At 36.4% G+C, this 17,524-nt stretch overlaps 1 protein-coding gene across 1 annotated transcript; it reads left to right on the top strand.

Annotated features, from left to right (window-relative positions):
- Positions 1 to 1,671: 1,671 nt before the first annotated feature.
- On the top strand, positions 1,672 to 6,748 carry LOC117389634 (protocadherin-20-like). Its single transcript, XM_033987332.2, has 2 exons — positions 1,672 to 1,854; positions 2,418 to 6,748. The coding sequence occupies exons 1-2, from the start codon at positions 1,807 to 1,809 to the stop codon at positions 5,040 to 5,042; spliced, it is 2,673 nt and encodes an 890-aa protein (XP_033843223.2). The 5' UTR covers positions 1,672 to 1,806; the 3' UTR covers positions 5,043 to 6,748.
- The last annotated feature ends 10,776 nt before the right edge of the window (positions 6,749 to 17,524 follow it).

Raw genomic sequence — 17,524 nt, 5'->3', positions numbered from 1 at the left:
ATACATTTTTTGTTATCCCTCCACTGCATTTTAAGCATTTTTATCCATTACATAATTTTCAGTCTATTTGATCCTGAGACTTTAATATGTGAAATTGAATATAAAGTTATGACAATATGTTCTGATGGAATTATGTGTATCATGTGTATGTAAATATATATGACGTTTATACCTACTTCTTTTGAGGAAAACTGTGTATTTCTTTTGTATCTGTAGATATGCTTTTTATTAAGACAAGTTAAAATAAATTAGTTATGTATAAAAAAAACACCTTACATGTGTGAAAATGTACATTTTCTGACGCCACCAACTTGTCTCCATGGAGATCTTCTTGCTTTGTTGAGAATGTTCAATGGCATTAAACTTATATACCTATGTATGTATGTATTTAATGTATCTAGGGAAACAAGCCTGCGACACTACCACAAATATATCAGTGCTACTTCAAATTTACATTTAATTTCATTACATACATTTAATTTCATTACATACATTATTATGATTATTGTTTTACTTCACTATATAAAACTTCACTACACACGGACTTTGTGTGTGCTACATAAACTTTTAATTATTGTATCTATTTAACTTTTTTTCATGTATTTTTATTTACATAGGGAGAGCCCAATGAGACCACTCAGACTCTCTTTTTCATGAGTGCCTACAAACAAAAATAAACAAAACAAATAACTACATAGGTATTAGGTACATATTAAACATTAAAAACAGGAGCAGGTGTGAGTATATATGTTTATCACCTGATTATTAAAGTACATTACTTGCATCTATGTATCCAGTTTTGCATGTCCTTGTAATGTATTCCATTTTTGGGAAAGCAAAATTCCCCTATTTTCCCAATTTCACTTCTAATGCAGCCAGTTTTTAGACGTAGAAAATCATGAGATCTTGTATTCAAAGTTCCCATCTCAAAGTTCAACAAATGAGTGAGATATTCAGGCAGTCTATGAAGTAGTCCATTATAAATACATTTTATACAGTGTTGTTCTCTTCTGACAGACAGCGATGGCCAACCTACTTTTTCATACAGTGTACAGTAATGGGTTTTAAATTATGAATTATGAAACTGAGTGAAAGAGTGTATCTCAAGGTTTCAAAGGAGAGGTTGAAGTCTTCATGTTTATTATATCTCCATAATCCAGTACAGAAAGAAAAGTTTCTTGAACATGTCTTTTCTGTATTTCAGTGGGATACAATATCTATCGTTCTACCTCTATACATTGGTAAGATGTGAAGAATCCCATACTCCATTACTTTATTGAGTGTCAAAAGGTCTGGCATATACCATTGTCCAGAAACCAGTTGCAAGACAAATACTATTTATCACCACATGCAGCTGCAACATTAATAATCATAAGTAGAAGTTATCTTAAGACTGCAGTTGCTTAATGCATCTTTCGAAAACTTCACTCTCCCTCCACCACACTCAGGTATGCAATTTATCTGCTAAGGGCGTGCCACAAAGTTTAGGTGCCTTTGGTATGCATAGAGAGGAAAAAAACAAAAACAAAACAATGTGTGGCTTGAACTGCATTTCCCAGCAGCCTACACCTCCCATTGGTCAATATTAGTGCTTAATTTGCATACAGGGGGAGTGTCCAGAGACGGCACTGGGGATGAATGACTGGTTCAAGTCAGACTGCAATAAGGCACGAGAGTCTACAGAGGTCTGCGCGGCTCTGCTCTCAACAACATGCCTGCTTTAACTCAACACCAGCAGCTCCGGCCACTTCAGCGGAGGAGCTCCCGGCTCTAGTAAGAGAGGCAGCACTTCACTTCAACGTAAATATGATCAACAGAAGACACCCCTGCCTTAGTAAGAGAGGAGGTGTATGGGTAAGTTTGGCTTTCTCTTCAGATAAATAAGCTTAATAGTTTAGAAGGACAAATGTGCTTTCAAAGTTGTGTGTTTTAGTTTTCACCTACTTTAGCAGTATATTCTAAAGGTATGTAAATACAGAGGAATCGTCTATGGGTGTCATTGTTCGTTGAGATGTCATTAATTGTGTATTGATTTTACATATATATTTTTACATGTGTGTAATAGCCTCTAAGCACAGTACTTTCTCGATATGGTATGTCTGTTCAGTCCAGTTTGTTTATACATTTTACAGAGTTGCCAAACTGCTGAAAATACTACTTATATGTGGTACCAGACTATTACTAATACTAAGTTTATATAATCGTACAAAAAACAAAAGGGGACTACAGGGGGACGATCACAGTTAGAAATTGTTTAATGCGCATTTAAATAAACCAACAAATAAATCAATGTTAAGTCATCATTTAAGAGTAATGTTATGTTAATAATGTATGTGTATAGGCCTACTGTATACTGTAGTCTAGTCCATTGCATCTTAAGTTCAAAGCAGTAATTAAAATCTGTTGTTTTCTTCTAGGGCCTATGCATCCTCCTCCTCTACACCAGCCCTCTGTCTTGTTTGGCAAATTTCAGCAAAGCGAAAGAGCTCGTCTATAAGATAAAGGAGGGATTACCACGTGGGACATTTATAGGGGCCATTGGAGTTGACTTAAACTTGGATTTTAATGCCAAACCCCCCTTTTTATTCAATCTGGCTCAAAAGAAGGTCAACGAGCAGTACGTGACCCTTAATAATACCACTGGGGAGCTTTACACATCTGCCACGGAGATTGACAGGGAGACCCTCTGTCCAGACAACTCCGAGGTTAAGGCCTGTGTCTTGTCTCTGGATGTGTTGGTGCTACCACAACAGTACTTTCAGCTTGTCAAAGTCAAGATTGTTATTGAGGATGTGAACGACAACAGGCCAAAGTTCCCTGTGGATGAAATCATTTTAACTGTCCCAGAAAATTCACCCGTCAATGCTCGTTATGCGGTCGAGCAGTCGGCGGTTGACCCAGACTTGGGGCTCCATGGGGTGCAGACGTATTGGCTTGTTAATGACTTTGGGGTCTTCACTCTGGATGTTGAGGAAAACGATGGGGGAGAGTTGACGCCATTCCTCATTGTGACCGAAACTTTGGACAGAGAAACCCAAGCAGAGTATGTAACAGATATTATAGCAGAGGATGGCGGGGCACCTCCTCTTCTTGGGGCGGCTACTTTAAAAATCCAGATATCCGACGTGAATGACAACTGTCCAAAATTCACAGAGACTCATTTGAATATTACTGTCCATGGGAATACAAGTAAAGGAGCACCGATAGCAAGACTCCACGCTTACGACCCTGACCTGGGTGCTAATGCTCAGATCAGCTACGCCTACAGTGAGCGAGTGCCAAGGGAGACTAGGAGCTTGTTCCATTTGGACAGTAACACGGGCATCATTAAGCTAGCGGGAAAAATAGAATCTGGCACTGCCCCACACTACAAACTGACAGTATTAGCCAATGGGCCTGGTTGCATCCCAGCTGTTACAACTGTTACTCTCAACATAATCAAAATGCTTACTGGACCTCCTGCTATCATACCGAGATATATCGCGCTCGAGAAAGACGGAGTTGTTTATTTGAAAGAATCAGAACCAGCACTTTCTCCGATAGCTTTTTACACGGTTAAAAATGTAGGATCAAATCAAAAAGTCGACTGCCATCTGGAGGGGAGTGGCCCATTTAGACTAAGCCCCTACCAGCTGATTAAAAATGAATACTTATTGGAAACCACAGAAGCACTGGACTATGAAACAGCACAAGAGTTTGACCTAATCATTGTCGCTAATAATTCACAAGGGTTGGTAATTAAAGCCTTTTTAAAAATTCAAGTCTTGGATGAGAATGACAACGCCCCAGTATTTCAACAGTCCATAGTTGAGCTAACCATTGAAGAAAACAATCCACCCAATACGTTCTTAACGCAATTCCAAGCTACGGATCAGGATAGCGATAGCAGAGGAGAGGTTATCTATCTCTTAGGAGGGGATGCACCGGGGATATTCGAACTGGATCGGGTTACGGGTGTCCTTATAGTCACTACATCATTGGACCGCGAAGAAAAGGAGACATATCGTTTCATTGTGAGAGCATTGGACCAGGGGACACCTAGGAAGGAGTCTATTGCAACCGTTGTCCTAACTGTGCAAGACTGCAATGACAACAGCCCACGTTTCATCAACAAAGATTTCACTTTCTTTGTACCGGAGAACTTCCCAGGATATGGTGAGATTGGAGTACTTTCGGTTAGAGATGCTGATGCTGGGGAGAACGGTTGGGTTGCATTATCGATTTTAAATGGTACCGATATTTTTATGATCGATACAGGACGTGGTATATTGAGAGCCAAAACTTCGCTAGACAGAGAACAACAAGGGACCTATCAGTTGTGGGTTGAAGCTGTGGATGGGGGCGAACCGCCTCTGTCTTCTGTTACCATGGTGACAGTTTTATTATTGGATGTAAATGACAATCCACCAATCGTCCTATTTCCGCAGTCGAACCTGTCTTATATGCTAGTCCTACCTAGCACATTGCCTGGGACGTCTATTACGGAAGTGTACGCTGTGGATAAAGACACAGGGATGAACGCAGTGATTGCTTACAGTATCATCAAACGAAAAGGTGGTGAGCCAGGTTCCTTCGCTATTGATGCCCAAACTGGAAATATCACTCTAAAACGTGAATTAAGCAACAGGGGTTTATGCAGTTTACTGGTTAAAGTAAGCGATCACGGACAACCAGAGCCACTCTACTCAACTGTCATGGTAAACTTTTTTGTGAATGAAACTGTTAGCAATGAGAGCTACATCCAAAGCTTGCTAACCAGGGAGGCAGACATAGAAGTTGAGGAAAAACCCTGGTTTACTGGTCAAATGAAGGAAGGACCCGAAAGATATGAGTTGTTCCCCTGCCAGCCCGTTCTCATAGCTCTCTCTGCAACTTGTCTTGGGCTGTTTCTTTTAGTGGTGATGCTGACATCATATATTTGCTGTAAAAGGTTGAAAAAACATCGAAAGAAGACAAAATTGGAGACTGAAATACCTTTGAAAATTACTCATGAATCAGTACATGTTGTGAACAGAAAAATCAGGCAAATCTCAAATCTTTGATGTCCACCCATATCCAAAACCACTGCTGTTTACATGAATGTTTACAAAACACCAATGTACAAAGTGTAATTATTTCAAGAGGTGGCTTTTTGCTCTTGGTGAAACAGTTATTATCCTGGCAACTAAATCTTCGATTTATATTCATTTTTTTTAATTCAAAATTACATGGTTTTAGTATAACATTCTTCATATGTTCATAATGGTTTAAACATATAACAATGATTTGTTGTATTGATGCCTTAAAGAAGACCTATTGTGCTTGTGTCTGCTATATAGTTATATAATAGATCATTATGTTATAATTTAGACATTTCGCAAATTACTTAATGTAAGAAAAAGTCCACTGACTTGCACATTAGAAAACTCTGGTGCCCAATAAGAGCTGATATTGCCATAAAAGTCATCACAACAAAAAGCAAATAGTGTAGCTGTTGGCACCTCCTATGGTGCCGACAACTACACATCACGCTAGCGAGCAGCAGATTATTATTATTATTTTTTTTTTTTTGTACCAAAATGACCATCATAATTAAGAAAATTTAATTGGAGAACAAAATAAGTAGAGAAAACAGGGATTGATGAGCAATATGGTGTCTTGAAAATAAGTGATCAAAGATGGCTCAAGTATGCACGAGTCAATCTAATTACAACTTTGAGAGTATAAATGGTGAGGTGAAACATCTATAAAATGGTTGAAAGCTCTGAAAAGTTGATTGTGCATAATAGGTCTGCTTTAAATTATTTAATATATCAATAACTAACCAATGCCAATGACTAACTTCAATTCAACCGTTAATTTTGAAGATAATTGAAGTGGCTGCATGTCATGTAATACAAAAAGATACATATTTTGATCCATTTCTTTTTTATTTATTTATTTTTTATTTTTTTGGCTAACTACTGCCTTATGTCTTTCAACTCATGTGTAACTGGCTATTGTCCAGTGTGTCCAAAATGACTCAGATACATTAGCTTACAAAAAATGACATAGTTGTGATAATAACTGTTTTACGAAGGCAAAAGGCAACCAAATACAACTCTGAAGTTCAATGTAAATAATGTACAAAGTGTTTTACAACTTTATACTTAAATTTTGCATTGGTACAAATGGTATAAGACATTTCAAGACACTGTTTTCTTCTTAGAGATTGTTAAAAATAATACCCTGCCATAGACATACACAAGAATGCCATGACAATACCTACAACCTTAATGTATATTGTTAACATTGCTCAGGAATTGGAGATAATTGGAGATAGCATACAATTACATATTTAATGCTATGTAATCCTGCAAACTCATAAGTCAAAGTACAGTCTACTGTTATGGTGTCATTAACGGGATTGTGAAAAGCAAACTATGCACAAGATACCTCTCTACAAAGCATTTAGTCAGCCCATTGGTGACTTCCGGAATGTAATGGAAAAATTCACTCCACTAGAGGTCCATTTGCACGAGTTAGAGGGAGTTGTTTTGTCAATAATAATGTGTTGACATCCCTCGCCCTATTGTTAGTAACCAGATCTCCAGCTTTCTGTCGGCTTAAGAATAGTCATTAGCCACCTTCTCATGCCACAGTTATATAAGATCAGCCATCTTTTTCTTTGAATTATGTTCAGGCTTTTGATGTCAGAAAACTGAACACACCTTTTGTAAGCTCATGCGATTCTTGATGTATCTGTGAAAGGCACTTAGTGTTTGTGAAGGAAAATCAAACTATTAAAGATATTTTATTTTTATAATACCTTGGATTGTATCATATGCATTATTGTGTCAACAGGTTATAAGAACAGTTTAAGGAATAGTTATTAATCATTACAGTCATTACACAACATCAGAAGTATTCAGGACTGTAGTGATAGCAGGAAGAGGAGGAACATAGAGAAATGCCAGTATTTTTTCACCAATGATGAAGCAACATTGAAAACAGGGGCAAAAATGTAGATGTATATATATATATATATATATATATATATATATATATATATATATATATATATATATATATATATATATATATATATATATATATATATATATATATATATATATATATATATATATATATACCATTTTATCTGTATTTATTTGATTATTTTGTTACTTAGTTTCGGCAGTGCATCATATTTTTGTGCAGGTGTCAAAGATTTTTTAAGTTTCATTTCATTTAATATATATTTATTGAATAGTTTGCATTTAATTTCACCATAATGCATTTTCTTTGGAGATACAATTTAAAATGACTATTAAGAAAATTTGCATACAGGCAGATTTTCACTGGTCCTAATACTATGTATGTTTCTCGGGTCCTAAAATAGACACCCACTTAACATCCAGAATCTCTTTGCATACCATACAACTTCAAAGTGTGGCTGCATGTGTTACTAACCAAAATGGAGTTTTTTATGTCAAGAGCATGGATTACAGGGATATGAAAAGGTTAAGAGAGTTCACTTTGTTGCCGTCAGTGCTTTTGTTAACCAAGGCAACACCAAATTCACACTACAGTTCAAAGACAACATTTGTTATCTGCAGCTGCTCAGGTCTGGACCATTTTAGCATTCAAGCATTGTCAGCCACCTTTCTCATTGTATATAGCATACAAGTATTTGCAGTGTCTTATGTTTTCAGCAGCTGTTGTCAACTTTATATTTAAGGTATGCAACTTGTTGTCTCTAATAATCCCTGATTATACCAACTACGCACACTCCCTACCAAGGAACTTGGTTGTGTTATAGGGTCACTGTCCTTTTGAACCTGTTTTGGGGTTTGGCCTTTTTGGATCACACAAAACAGGAAATATTTGAAGTATGTGTTGACAAATGTACCATGTTAGCATGTCACACGTCAGAGGCTACAACAGCTAAAGCTAATCCCCTGTAATCAACTCTGGATCGAATATGCAGGGCTTAAATTGGATGATTGATAGCATTTAAGCACGAGCATTCACACAGTGTGCTTATGCGTTTCAAAATAGTGCAAAATAATGCTATAAACAGGATTGAGTGACAGGCAGGAAATGAATGTGATTGTTCTTACGCAACTGAACACAAAATATTCAAATTTCATTATTGGGAAACAAAGGCTGCGCGATGTCATACAATATGGGTAACATCTTGGTTCAGAATCCCTTTGTCTGTTTGCTAAACCATGCACGGATGTTGTCTGTGTGAACGGAAGCAAAGAAACATAATGCATTCAGTGAGAAGTAAAACGAGACCAGGATGTGAGATGATGCTGTTGATGGTAGTTTAGCACACATTTCCAGTGCATATTCTCTTGATGTTTGAGATTTGATTGACTTGTTTCTGTTTTTAAGTCTTGTGTTTAGAGATCAGTGGTGGAACGTAAAAGTACTGTACTTAAGTAGAATTGATAGATATCTGTACTTTACTGAAGTATATCTTAAAGTATATTCTTTTTACTTTTGCTTCACTACATTTGAGAGCAGATATCTGTACTCTCTACTCCACTACATTTTTAACTGAACTGAACTGAATCATATGAAAAGTAAAAAGTACTTTTCATATGATTTCATATTAAATACAGTTTATGTTTATCATGTTCGTGGTAACATCCTGTTTTCGAGTTCAAGCTTCAGCTTTGGGGAATCAAAAATAAATATACAAAATTCATAAGAAAAAATTAAGAAATTGATTCATATTGATACTGTTGACCAAAATATGTCTCATTTTTTGAAGTCAGTATCACTACCTTTAACAAATTAACAACACGTGTGAAATACTTTTTACTTTTTATGTTTTACTCTTAAAGTACATTTTTAAATGGGTGCTTAAATATTTTTACTTTTATTTTTACTTGAGTAGCTTTTTACCTCTGTATCTGTACTCTTTCTTAAGTAACAAAATTGAGTACTTCATCCACCCCTGTGAGAAGTCTTTTTACTTTTTGCCATATGGTTAATCAACTTTTTTTTTTTGTGAAAGTCTTTATTTCATTTCAGTGCATTCACAAGACAATAGTTTGATGTTTTTAGTTTGAATATACTTGTATTACATAAGCAAGAAAGCCCCAACTTAATAAGTTTTTTTTTTTTAGATAAGTCAGGAAGGGCTATGGACGTCCAGATTTTGTTTATCACTTTTCTAATCTCTCCTAGCTTATGTGCTATTTATACAAAAATGTCAGAGAGAATTGCTTTGGTAAAATGCAGTTGTTGAAAAAGTACTCAGTTTTGTTACTTAAGTAAAAGCACAGATACTGGAGTAGAAAAATATTGCATGGACAATTAACCCACCTAAAATGTACTCTAATGAAGCTTCAAATGTAGTCATTTTGATAAAGATTTGTGCTGAATTTGGTTCAACAGAAACTGAAAAACTGAATAGGTAGTTTTCCCTAGTTGTTTTTCTCTGGGTATTTTGTTTGCTCAAACTACAAATGCATTAAAAATAACCCCCCAGCCTTTTCAGCAGATCTCAGACAATAACAAATAAGACTTTTACTTTTCAGTCCAGTTTAAAAATGTAATCGAGTAGAAAGTACAGATACAGTATCTGCTCTCAAATGTAGTAAAGTAAAAGAAAAAGTACCCACTTGAAAATCTACTTGAGTATAAATTTTAGGTAGCTGTACTATAAGTACAGTACTTTACTACTTTTACTTTGTTCCTCCACTGGTAATATGTACATTACGCAGTCAAAACACAGCCTGTGTCTTAATACTCTCTAAAATATGATGCTCGACACTGTTCAAACGTATAGGCTCATGTTGAGTCTACAGTAAACGTTCGTACATGCAATCCAGTTGAACAGGTTGAGGCCTCATGTCTGGTTTAATTTTCAGAAAATTGCCCTGAAGGATTTTTTTGGTGGATGAATTCAGCCATAAAGACAGGGATTACGTTCTGTCCACAGATCAAAGCCGAACTGTCTAGAGACAAAGCTATCTGGAATATGTGAGGTTTAAGACATTGCCATTTACAGTACTGAGGAAACGTGAAGAAAAATCACATGAAAATCCACCCATCACGCATGATCCAAGAACAAGTGCTTACAAAAATCATAACAGTAGCACAGTTGGTAGAGTGTTTGTTCACTGATCCGAAGGCTGGAGGCTTGAATCCCGCTCCCATCATAAAAACATCACATTCACTGAGCCACAGATTGGCAGTGAGATTCCAGCTCCCACAAATGAATGTTATTGTTGTGTCCTTGGGCAAGACACTTAACCCACCTCGCCCCCAGTGTCTGCGTACAATGTTGTATGAATGTATGTGTGAATGGGTGAGTGGTTCCTTGATGTAAAGGGCTGTGAGTGCCTTGAAGGTGACCATTTAACTTAACTTTTGCTTTGTACTATATATGATCATTTCAGGAGATGAATTACTGAAACCATGATACAAATGAGTGTGTCTGAAAAATGTTGAAATTCTCACTAATGATCCTAAATTAACTCATTAGGAGTCTGACTAGCAAAGAGAATTCACCTCTGAACTAAAAACTATCTGACACCATCATGACATTGGGTTAGTGCAATTACATGTTTTTGTTGCTTTTTTTTATGCCATGAAGTGTGTTAGTTACGTTTTATTTAACAAAATTAAACAAAACAACAAAATATAGCAAAAACTTTTATAACAGTCAAACATTCATCCAGTCATCTCAGAAGGAGCATTCTCACTTAATTTCTCCTTCCTCCTTCCTTCAAAGTTCTTTCAATTTTCCTTTTTTGCACATTACTACACCTTCCCCTGCTTATAATATGTCTTATATTATGTTATGTGTAAAAGGTTTGCAATGTTTTTTATGGGAAAATGGTCAACAATACATCAAAGTCGTCCATTCATCAAATCAGTTGATACTCAGTCAGTAAAATTATGACGTATTTTATTTCAGCTTCTGCTCCATAACACATCATTTAGAGGCAGAAAACAGGGCCAAATACCATAACATTTAAGACAGGTTTTGTGCTGGTTCACCATTCGTTTCACACAAAGCAAATAATTACACCATAAGATTAATTTCATGAATAACAATGGGGATTTTATTGGGTTATATGAGCTTTCCCTTTCAGCCTCTGCAGCTCTTTCATTATGCATTTTTCTTCATCTCGTACAGACGGGAACACTATCACACACAGCCCCGGGCATATTACTGTGTAGGCAGCTGTTCCTCTGACTAAGTGGGCTCTTCTGTGCAATAACTAACTGTGGGTTTTGTCATTTAAAACAATGGTCTCAATATGACAAGTCCCTCAGCAGATATGACAGCCTCAGTAATTATCCATTTGAACAGAAATTCAAGAATAACAACTTCATGGTTCTTTCTCAGTGTGCTGGTTACACATGATATACAAGCGAAACATACATAAATCCATTTTCTTCTGCTTATCCTGGGCTGTGTCGCAGAGGCAGCAGTCTGAGCAAGGACTCTCAGACAGACCCCTCACTCCAGATACTTCCTCCAGCTCCTCCGTTGGGACCCCTAAGCATTCCCAGGCCAGCTGACTTGCTACAGTGTATCCAGGGTCTTCTCCAGGGCCTCCTCCTGGTGGGATGTGCCCAGAATGTCTCCCCAGGGCGTCCAGGAGGCATCCATAACAGATGCCCAAGCCATCTCAGCTGACTCCGCTCGACATGAAGGAGCAAGCTCCTTCTGTCTGACTGAGCTTCTTACCCTTTCTCTATGGAGGAAACTCATTTTGACCACCTGTATCCACAATGTTGTCCATTTGGTTATTACTCAAAGCTCATGACCATAGGTGAGAGCTTTACCTTTTGACTCCTTTGGCTCCTTCCTCACCATAACAGCCAGATGTTTCACCGATCCACCTGTCAGGTTTACTGTACTACATCTGAAGTATGTAACTGTACATAATTACTTTTAAACAGTATTTTTTTTTTTCAAATTTACAGCGGTAATGAAGGCATTACCCTAAAACTTCTATATTTAAAGGTCCATTTATGTTTTTTAAACTATTTTCTTTTTTAGAAGTTTGTAATTAATTCAATTTTAAGTTACACCAACCATTAATTCCTGCAATAAACAAACATAAGTGTAATTTATGTTCAACAAAACTTTTCTGTTTTGTAAAAGATTCAGGTCACAAGCAGCCAGACCCATACTGATAAATGTCTTTCTTAACTGTTTATGTCTGCATACCTGACCCCAGTTCTGCTCTGTTGAAATTGATACAGGCTAACCCAGGTCACTGACTACTGACACATTTGTTTTGCTAACATTTAGAAACCCTCTCTGTAATGATTTATCAAAATTGTCAACATTTTTAAGTTTGGTCTGAAATGTATATTGTAAAATTTTGTAAATTTTGTAATTATAATATATATATATATATATATATATATATATATATATATATATATATATATATATATATATATATATATATATATATATATATATATATATATATATATATATATATATATATATATATATATATATATATATATATATATATATTTTTTTTTTTTTTTTTTTTTTTTTCAATACAACTGCTTGTAGCACAGTATTTGAAGTTGCTTTTTCCAGTATAACAATATGGGTTCAGTGCATGCTAACACTGTTCTTTGTGAAATACTCCAGCCTCATCTGCCTGAGTAATTAATGCAGTCTAGAGCAGATTTGATCTTACGTCACGGCATGGACCATGACTGTTCCACTGTAACCCCTCCACTTCCCGGGACTCCTACAGTAATTATTCTTGGCTTTCACACAAATGTAAATCTTTTGTAGATCATCAGACAGCTGCTGAGTTTAATAATGCATATTTTTTACTATGTGATCACTTCAGTTTTTGTTGTTGTTTTTTTTTGCAATCCAAGCAACTTCAACCTAGGTGTAAAAAGATGATGATGCATTGTTATCTTGTCAATACTTTTTAGTTTCTTTTATTTTATATGTTCTGCACCAAGCCAAGATTCTAACTATACCCCAAATAGGTACTCATTCAACACTTTTACTGTCAGAATGCAGATGGTTTCACTAGTGCTGGGTCTTTCTGCTCTTTTATGTCATCTGTATCTGTGCATTTTAAAGAACCATTCAAAACACTGGCTCTTTTACTATTTATTTATATGACAGAAGACAATGTGAGAACTCATTTTTAACAGCAGACTAATCACAGGGAGAAACCAAGGCTTAAATTTGTTAAATGGTTCAAACTGAGAGTGGGAGTATGTTTACCCTTTCGAAATATTCAAAATCTAAACAAACCGTTACACTAGCATAACAATAATTTTAAAACTAACTTTTGTTATGATGCCAAATGTGTTTTTCATGCACAAAGCACTCTGTCATGTCGCCTGCTCTGCTTCTGTGTTGATTGTTGTGTCAGTTCAGTGTTAATCAGTACAAAAATGCAGACAAATTAGAAAGAAAAGGCTCTTTTAAAAAATGAGATTCGGCTCCAATTGTTCACATTAAGGAACCTCTCAAATGAGCTGACTCATTCACGTATGGCACATCAGTAGTTTTCACCTGGTTCAAGTTGATCATCTTTTTCATCTCTTTGGCTTAGGAACATGGTGGCATTATTCTCAACTCTCAAGACGTGATTGTCGTCAGCTAAAAAGACTTGAAGTGGACTTACAATGGCAAGTTTGTGAAGCCAAGCCTTAACAAATAATGAGAAGTTTCAACATTTGGATATTTCTTCCAAGAAATGTAAATTCACCATAGAGTTATAAAGGGCCCTACCACCACCTGAAATTGTGACATACAACAAGTTTTTTTGCCCAGGTTTTTTTCAGTGATCCAAACAATTTCAGACCAACAATGTCTTAATTCAAATTCAGGGGTGTTTTGAATTATTCTGCAACATTTTTGAGGTACTAACTTTTCTGGTCATCCCCTGCTTCTGACCCCATTGATTTTCAATGATGGATCATTTACAAAGAATACAATTCCCAAAGGCAATGAAGTCTAGCTTAAGTCATAAACATATCTTCTAGCTTTAATACCCTACATTGTTGGCTAGGAATCAGGTGAACCAGTTTTTTTTTATGTGAGTGCTCATGTCTACAGCATTAATCCAACCAGACGAGTTCAGACTTGGGCATAAACAGGGAAGTAGTGCCTCCATCTTGTCTCTTAAACTCTGGTTGACCTGGCAGATTAGACTGGTGCCCCCTGGGGTTAATATACAACATAATTCCCAGGACTAAGAATACTTTAATCAACAGGACATTAGCTGTGTCTTTCTCAGTAACTTTTACACCCACAACCACAGTTACCTCTGCCCCAGCGGTCCCCCTCCCTCACCTCTTCCTCACCCCTCCTTCACCCCTCCCCTACTCTTTCACACAACAGGAAAATCTATCTGAAATTGCATTAAATTCTTAATGGCGTAGACAGCCAAGTAATTACCATCAGTCACAGCCAGATCTTGTTTCCAGATTGGTATTATTGCAATGTCCTGGCTTTGAAATGAAACAAATAAAGACACAATGAATGAATGGGCCGGGTTTGGTTACACAGATCTTGTGAATAGATATCAAATACGACCCCCACAAACACACTATAATGCATCTCCATATTGTCATAATGAAAATCTCAGGCTTTGATCTGAAACATCTTTTATTTGTGTGATGTAACACAGTATAATCCAATCACGCAGTCGGCACCCCCCTCTAGATTAAGTTACTTTTTTTTTTTTTTCTAATGTCTCGACCTTTCTCTGGGCTTCATCACGTTTCATCCAGTTTTACACACAGCAAAACCCCAAGAGGATAGTAGAGTATTAACGCTAGAGATTGGGCAGCAACGTCTATTCAGAGGAGCTACGTTTACACGTACACTGTTTTCAAAATGTAACTTGTATGATGAAGGTTCTGCTCCAGTGCCACATGCTTGTCTCCGCTGAGATGTTACTGTTTTATCATGGAATGCTCCACAATATGGCATTAAACTTCTGTCTGGAAACAAACAGGGAGTACCACCAGGCCAAATAACAGCTTAGCTCTCTGGTAAGGCAAGCCCAATTACCATGAGGATGCTTGTTTTTGAGTAATATTAACAATTGAATAAATAAAAGATAGAAAAATTGAACGCAGTACTGTGGAATTTTCCAGGGTAAGCACTAAGATCACCATGGCGACGGACAGGCAGCAGGCCCCCTACCAGAAAGGGCAGCTTTAAATAATAATATAATAACATTTTGCATTATTACTGATGAATGTACACACTCACACACACACCCTCACACCCCCCCCCCCCACACACACACACACTACAGTATTATTAGTGATGAATGCACACATACGCACTACAGCTTTTTAGTATGAATGCACACGCACACACTGCAGCATTATTAGTTATGAATGCACACACACACACGCTCACAGACACTTTATTAGTTATGAATGTAATGTATATTATGTTTACATATTTTATTGTACTCCAGTGACTCCTGTTAAACTTATATTTATATTATAGTGTACAGTATACCTCCATGTTTTAGGCTCCACCTCTGGCGCAGCTCTGCAACCCAATGTTTTTCCAAGAGCTTTGTTCCCATGACACCTGCAGACAAATATACTCATAATTTCTCCTAGGTACAAGTGTTCCAGTCAAGCTTTGATTTGTTGTATAAATGAGCTGGTTTTCCATTACAGTTTAGCATGTAACACACACAAATCAGGGCAGGTCACTACTAAGGAGTGTTATGATAAATATTCAATATGTCAAGTGTCAAGTGACTCCTCCAACAAAGGCAGTACATGTGAGTTCATTAAACACAGTTAAATATCAGTGTGCTATAATTTTACACTTTTTATAAAGTTCATTGAGGGAATTTACTCTCAGACCCTCTGCAGGCTTTGACTGTAGAGCTCTGTTATCAATCATTGACTATTAGTGGATTGGCTCTGTGCACAACAGCACCTAGCAACCGCACTGTTAGCATCATTACTTCCTATCCAATTGTAGCTCTATGAGGCCTTTGCAGAGTCACACTAAAATGAATAAATATTTAAAGATATGGCAGTGGGCAGGGAGCTGTGGGTGGATGTCACTGACAACATGTTAAACACTACACAAATAAAGTGAATATTTGACCAGAGGATACTTCTGTGTTTAGAAAGAGAGATGTTTGTGTCTCAATGCTAACGCTAATGCTAATTTTGAGGCATAATAAATATTTTATAAAACAACACCACAAAGTGAAGTGGTCATCATTTTAATTAATTATTATTTTAATTGGTTGTTTATTTTATGTTTTTCAATATTAATAAAAGTGACTGTTAACTCTGAGACGGTAGCTAGTGTACTTCTGTGCACAGAGCCAATTATAAATAAAGCACCGAGGGCTACAAGCCAAACTGTTAGTGTATCCAAAGTGATCGGATGAGCATCATTTGTGATAAAACGTGCTTGTGTGATAGTAGCCTGCAGGTGGGCTTGGCAGATGTAAGAGTTCTGATTTTTGGTTTGGCTCAAGTTAAAATGACTATAAAACCAACCGCTCTGTCTCACTTGAAAATAGTTCACCACATGATTGTCATTCCTTGGTGATGTTCTGATGCACTTGTCTAAGTAAATATGTACCTACACAGCTTTAAATTATTTATGATTGTCCATTTTTCTCAGTAGGAAAAGTGTGCTAATAGACCTCATGCAATGATGAAGAACAGGTCCAAGACACCTCAATGCAGTAACCAAGCAGTGGAAAAGGAAACAGTCCCTTAAAGGTGTTGAGTTTTATTGCCTGCACTTTTCAGCCAGGCCTATTGTATTCAGTTCACCCACACTGAAGACACCCATGACTCCTGCATGCTCCAGTTCAATAAATGAAGAAATAAGTTCTGTATAATTTCTGTAGTTCAATTTAAATGAAATTTGAATATTAATTTGTAAAATTCTAATCCCACTGCAGCCAGATTACCCTGGAATTCTTTGTTTTCCATCTGGTTTCATTTCACATTCTACTGAATTATACTGTTTTTTTCTTTATATTTGGTCACATGATTCAGGATCTAAATATGAATGCATGTACACAACTTAATGGATTTGACAGAAGCAGTTGGTTCAGGTTAATTATTTGTAGTACTTAATTATTTGCATAGCCCGCTGTTCCCAATGTAAACCAGTCTGACTGGATTTTCATAGTCACCTTTAACTAATGTAATGGTTTACAACACTTTAGTATTTGCATGTTTATTCAATTAGCACACAACTCTACACTGTAAAAAAGTAAATATGTAAACTCATGATTGTTCCAAAGACATATGTACAAAGAATTATATTTTGTTGAGCTTCATTGGGAGTCCGTGGCAGAAGAGAGGAGAGATATGATACTCAGTGGGCCCTTCTTATTGAAATAAAATATAAAATAAGTAAAATATAAAAATAATATAGGTTAAAAGGAACTTCATGTAATATTTAGATTTTAAGTGTTTATGTTTGTTTAAATGTTTACGTTGTTTGTTGTTTGTTTATGTCATAATTTGGGTTTTTTGCTCATAAGATGATTATCCATTCAGAAAGCAGAACAAGCCTTAA

Source organism: Periophthalmus magnuspinnatus, chromosome 3, assembly GCF_009829125.3.
Source record: "Periophthalmus magnuspinnatus isolate fPerMag1 chromosome 3, fPerMag1.2.pri, whole genome shotgun sequence".
Classification (NCBI taxonomy): Eukaryota; Metazoa; Chordata; class Actinopteri; order Gobiiformes; family Gobiidae; genus Periophthalmus; species Periophthalmus magnuspinnatus.
This window is presented reverse-complemented; position numbering and strand designations above follow the sequence as displayed.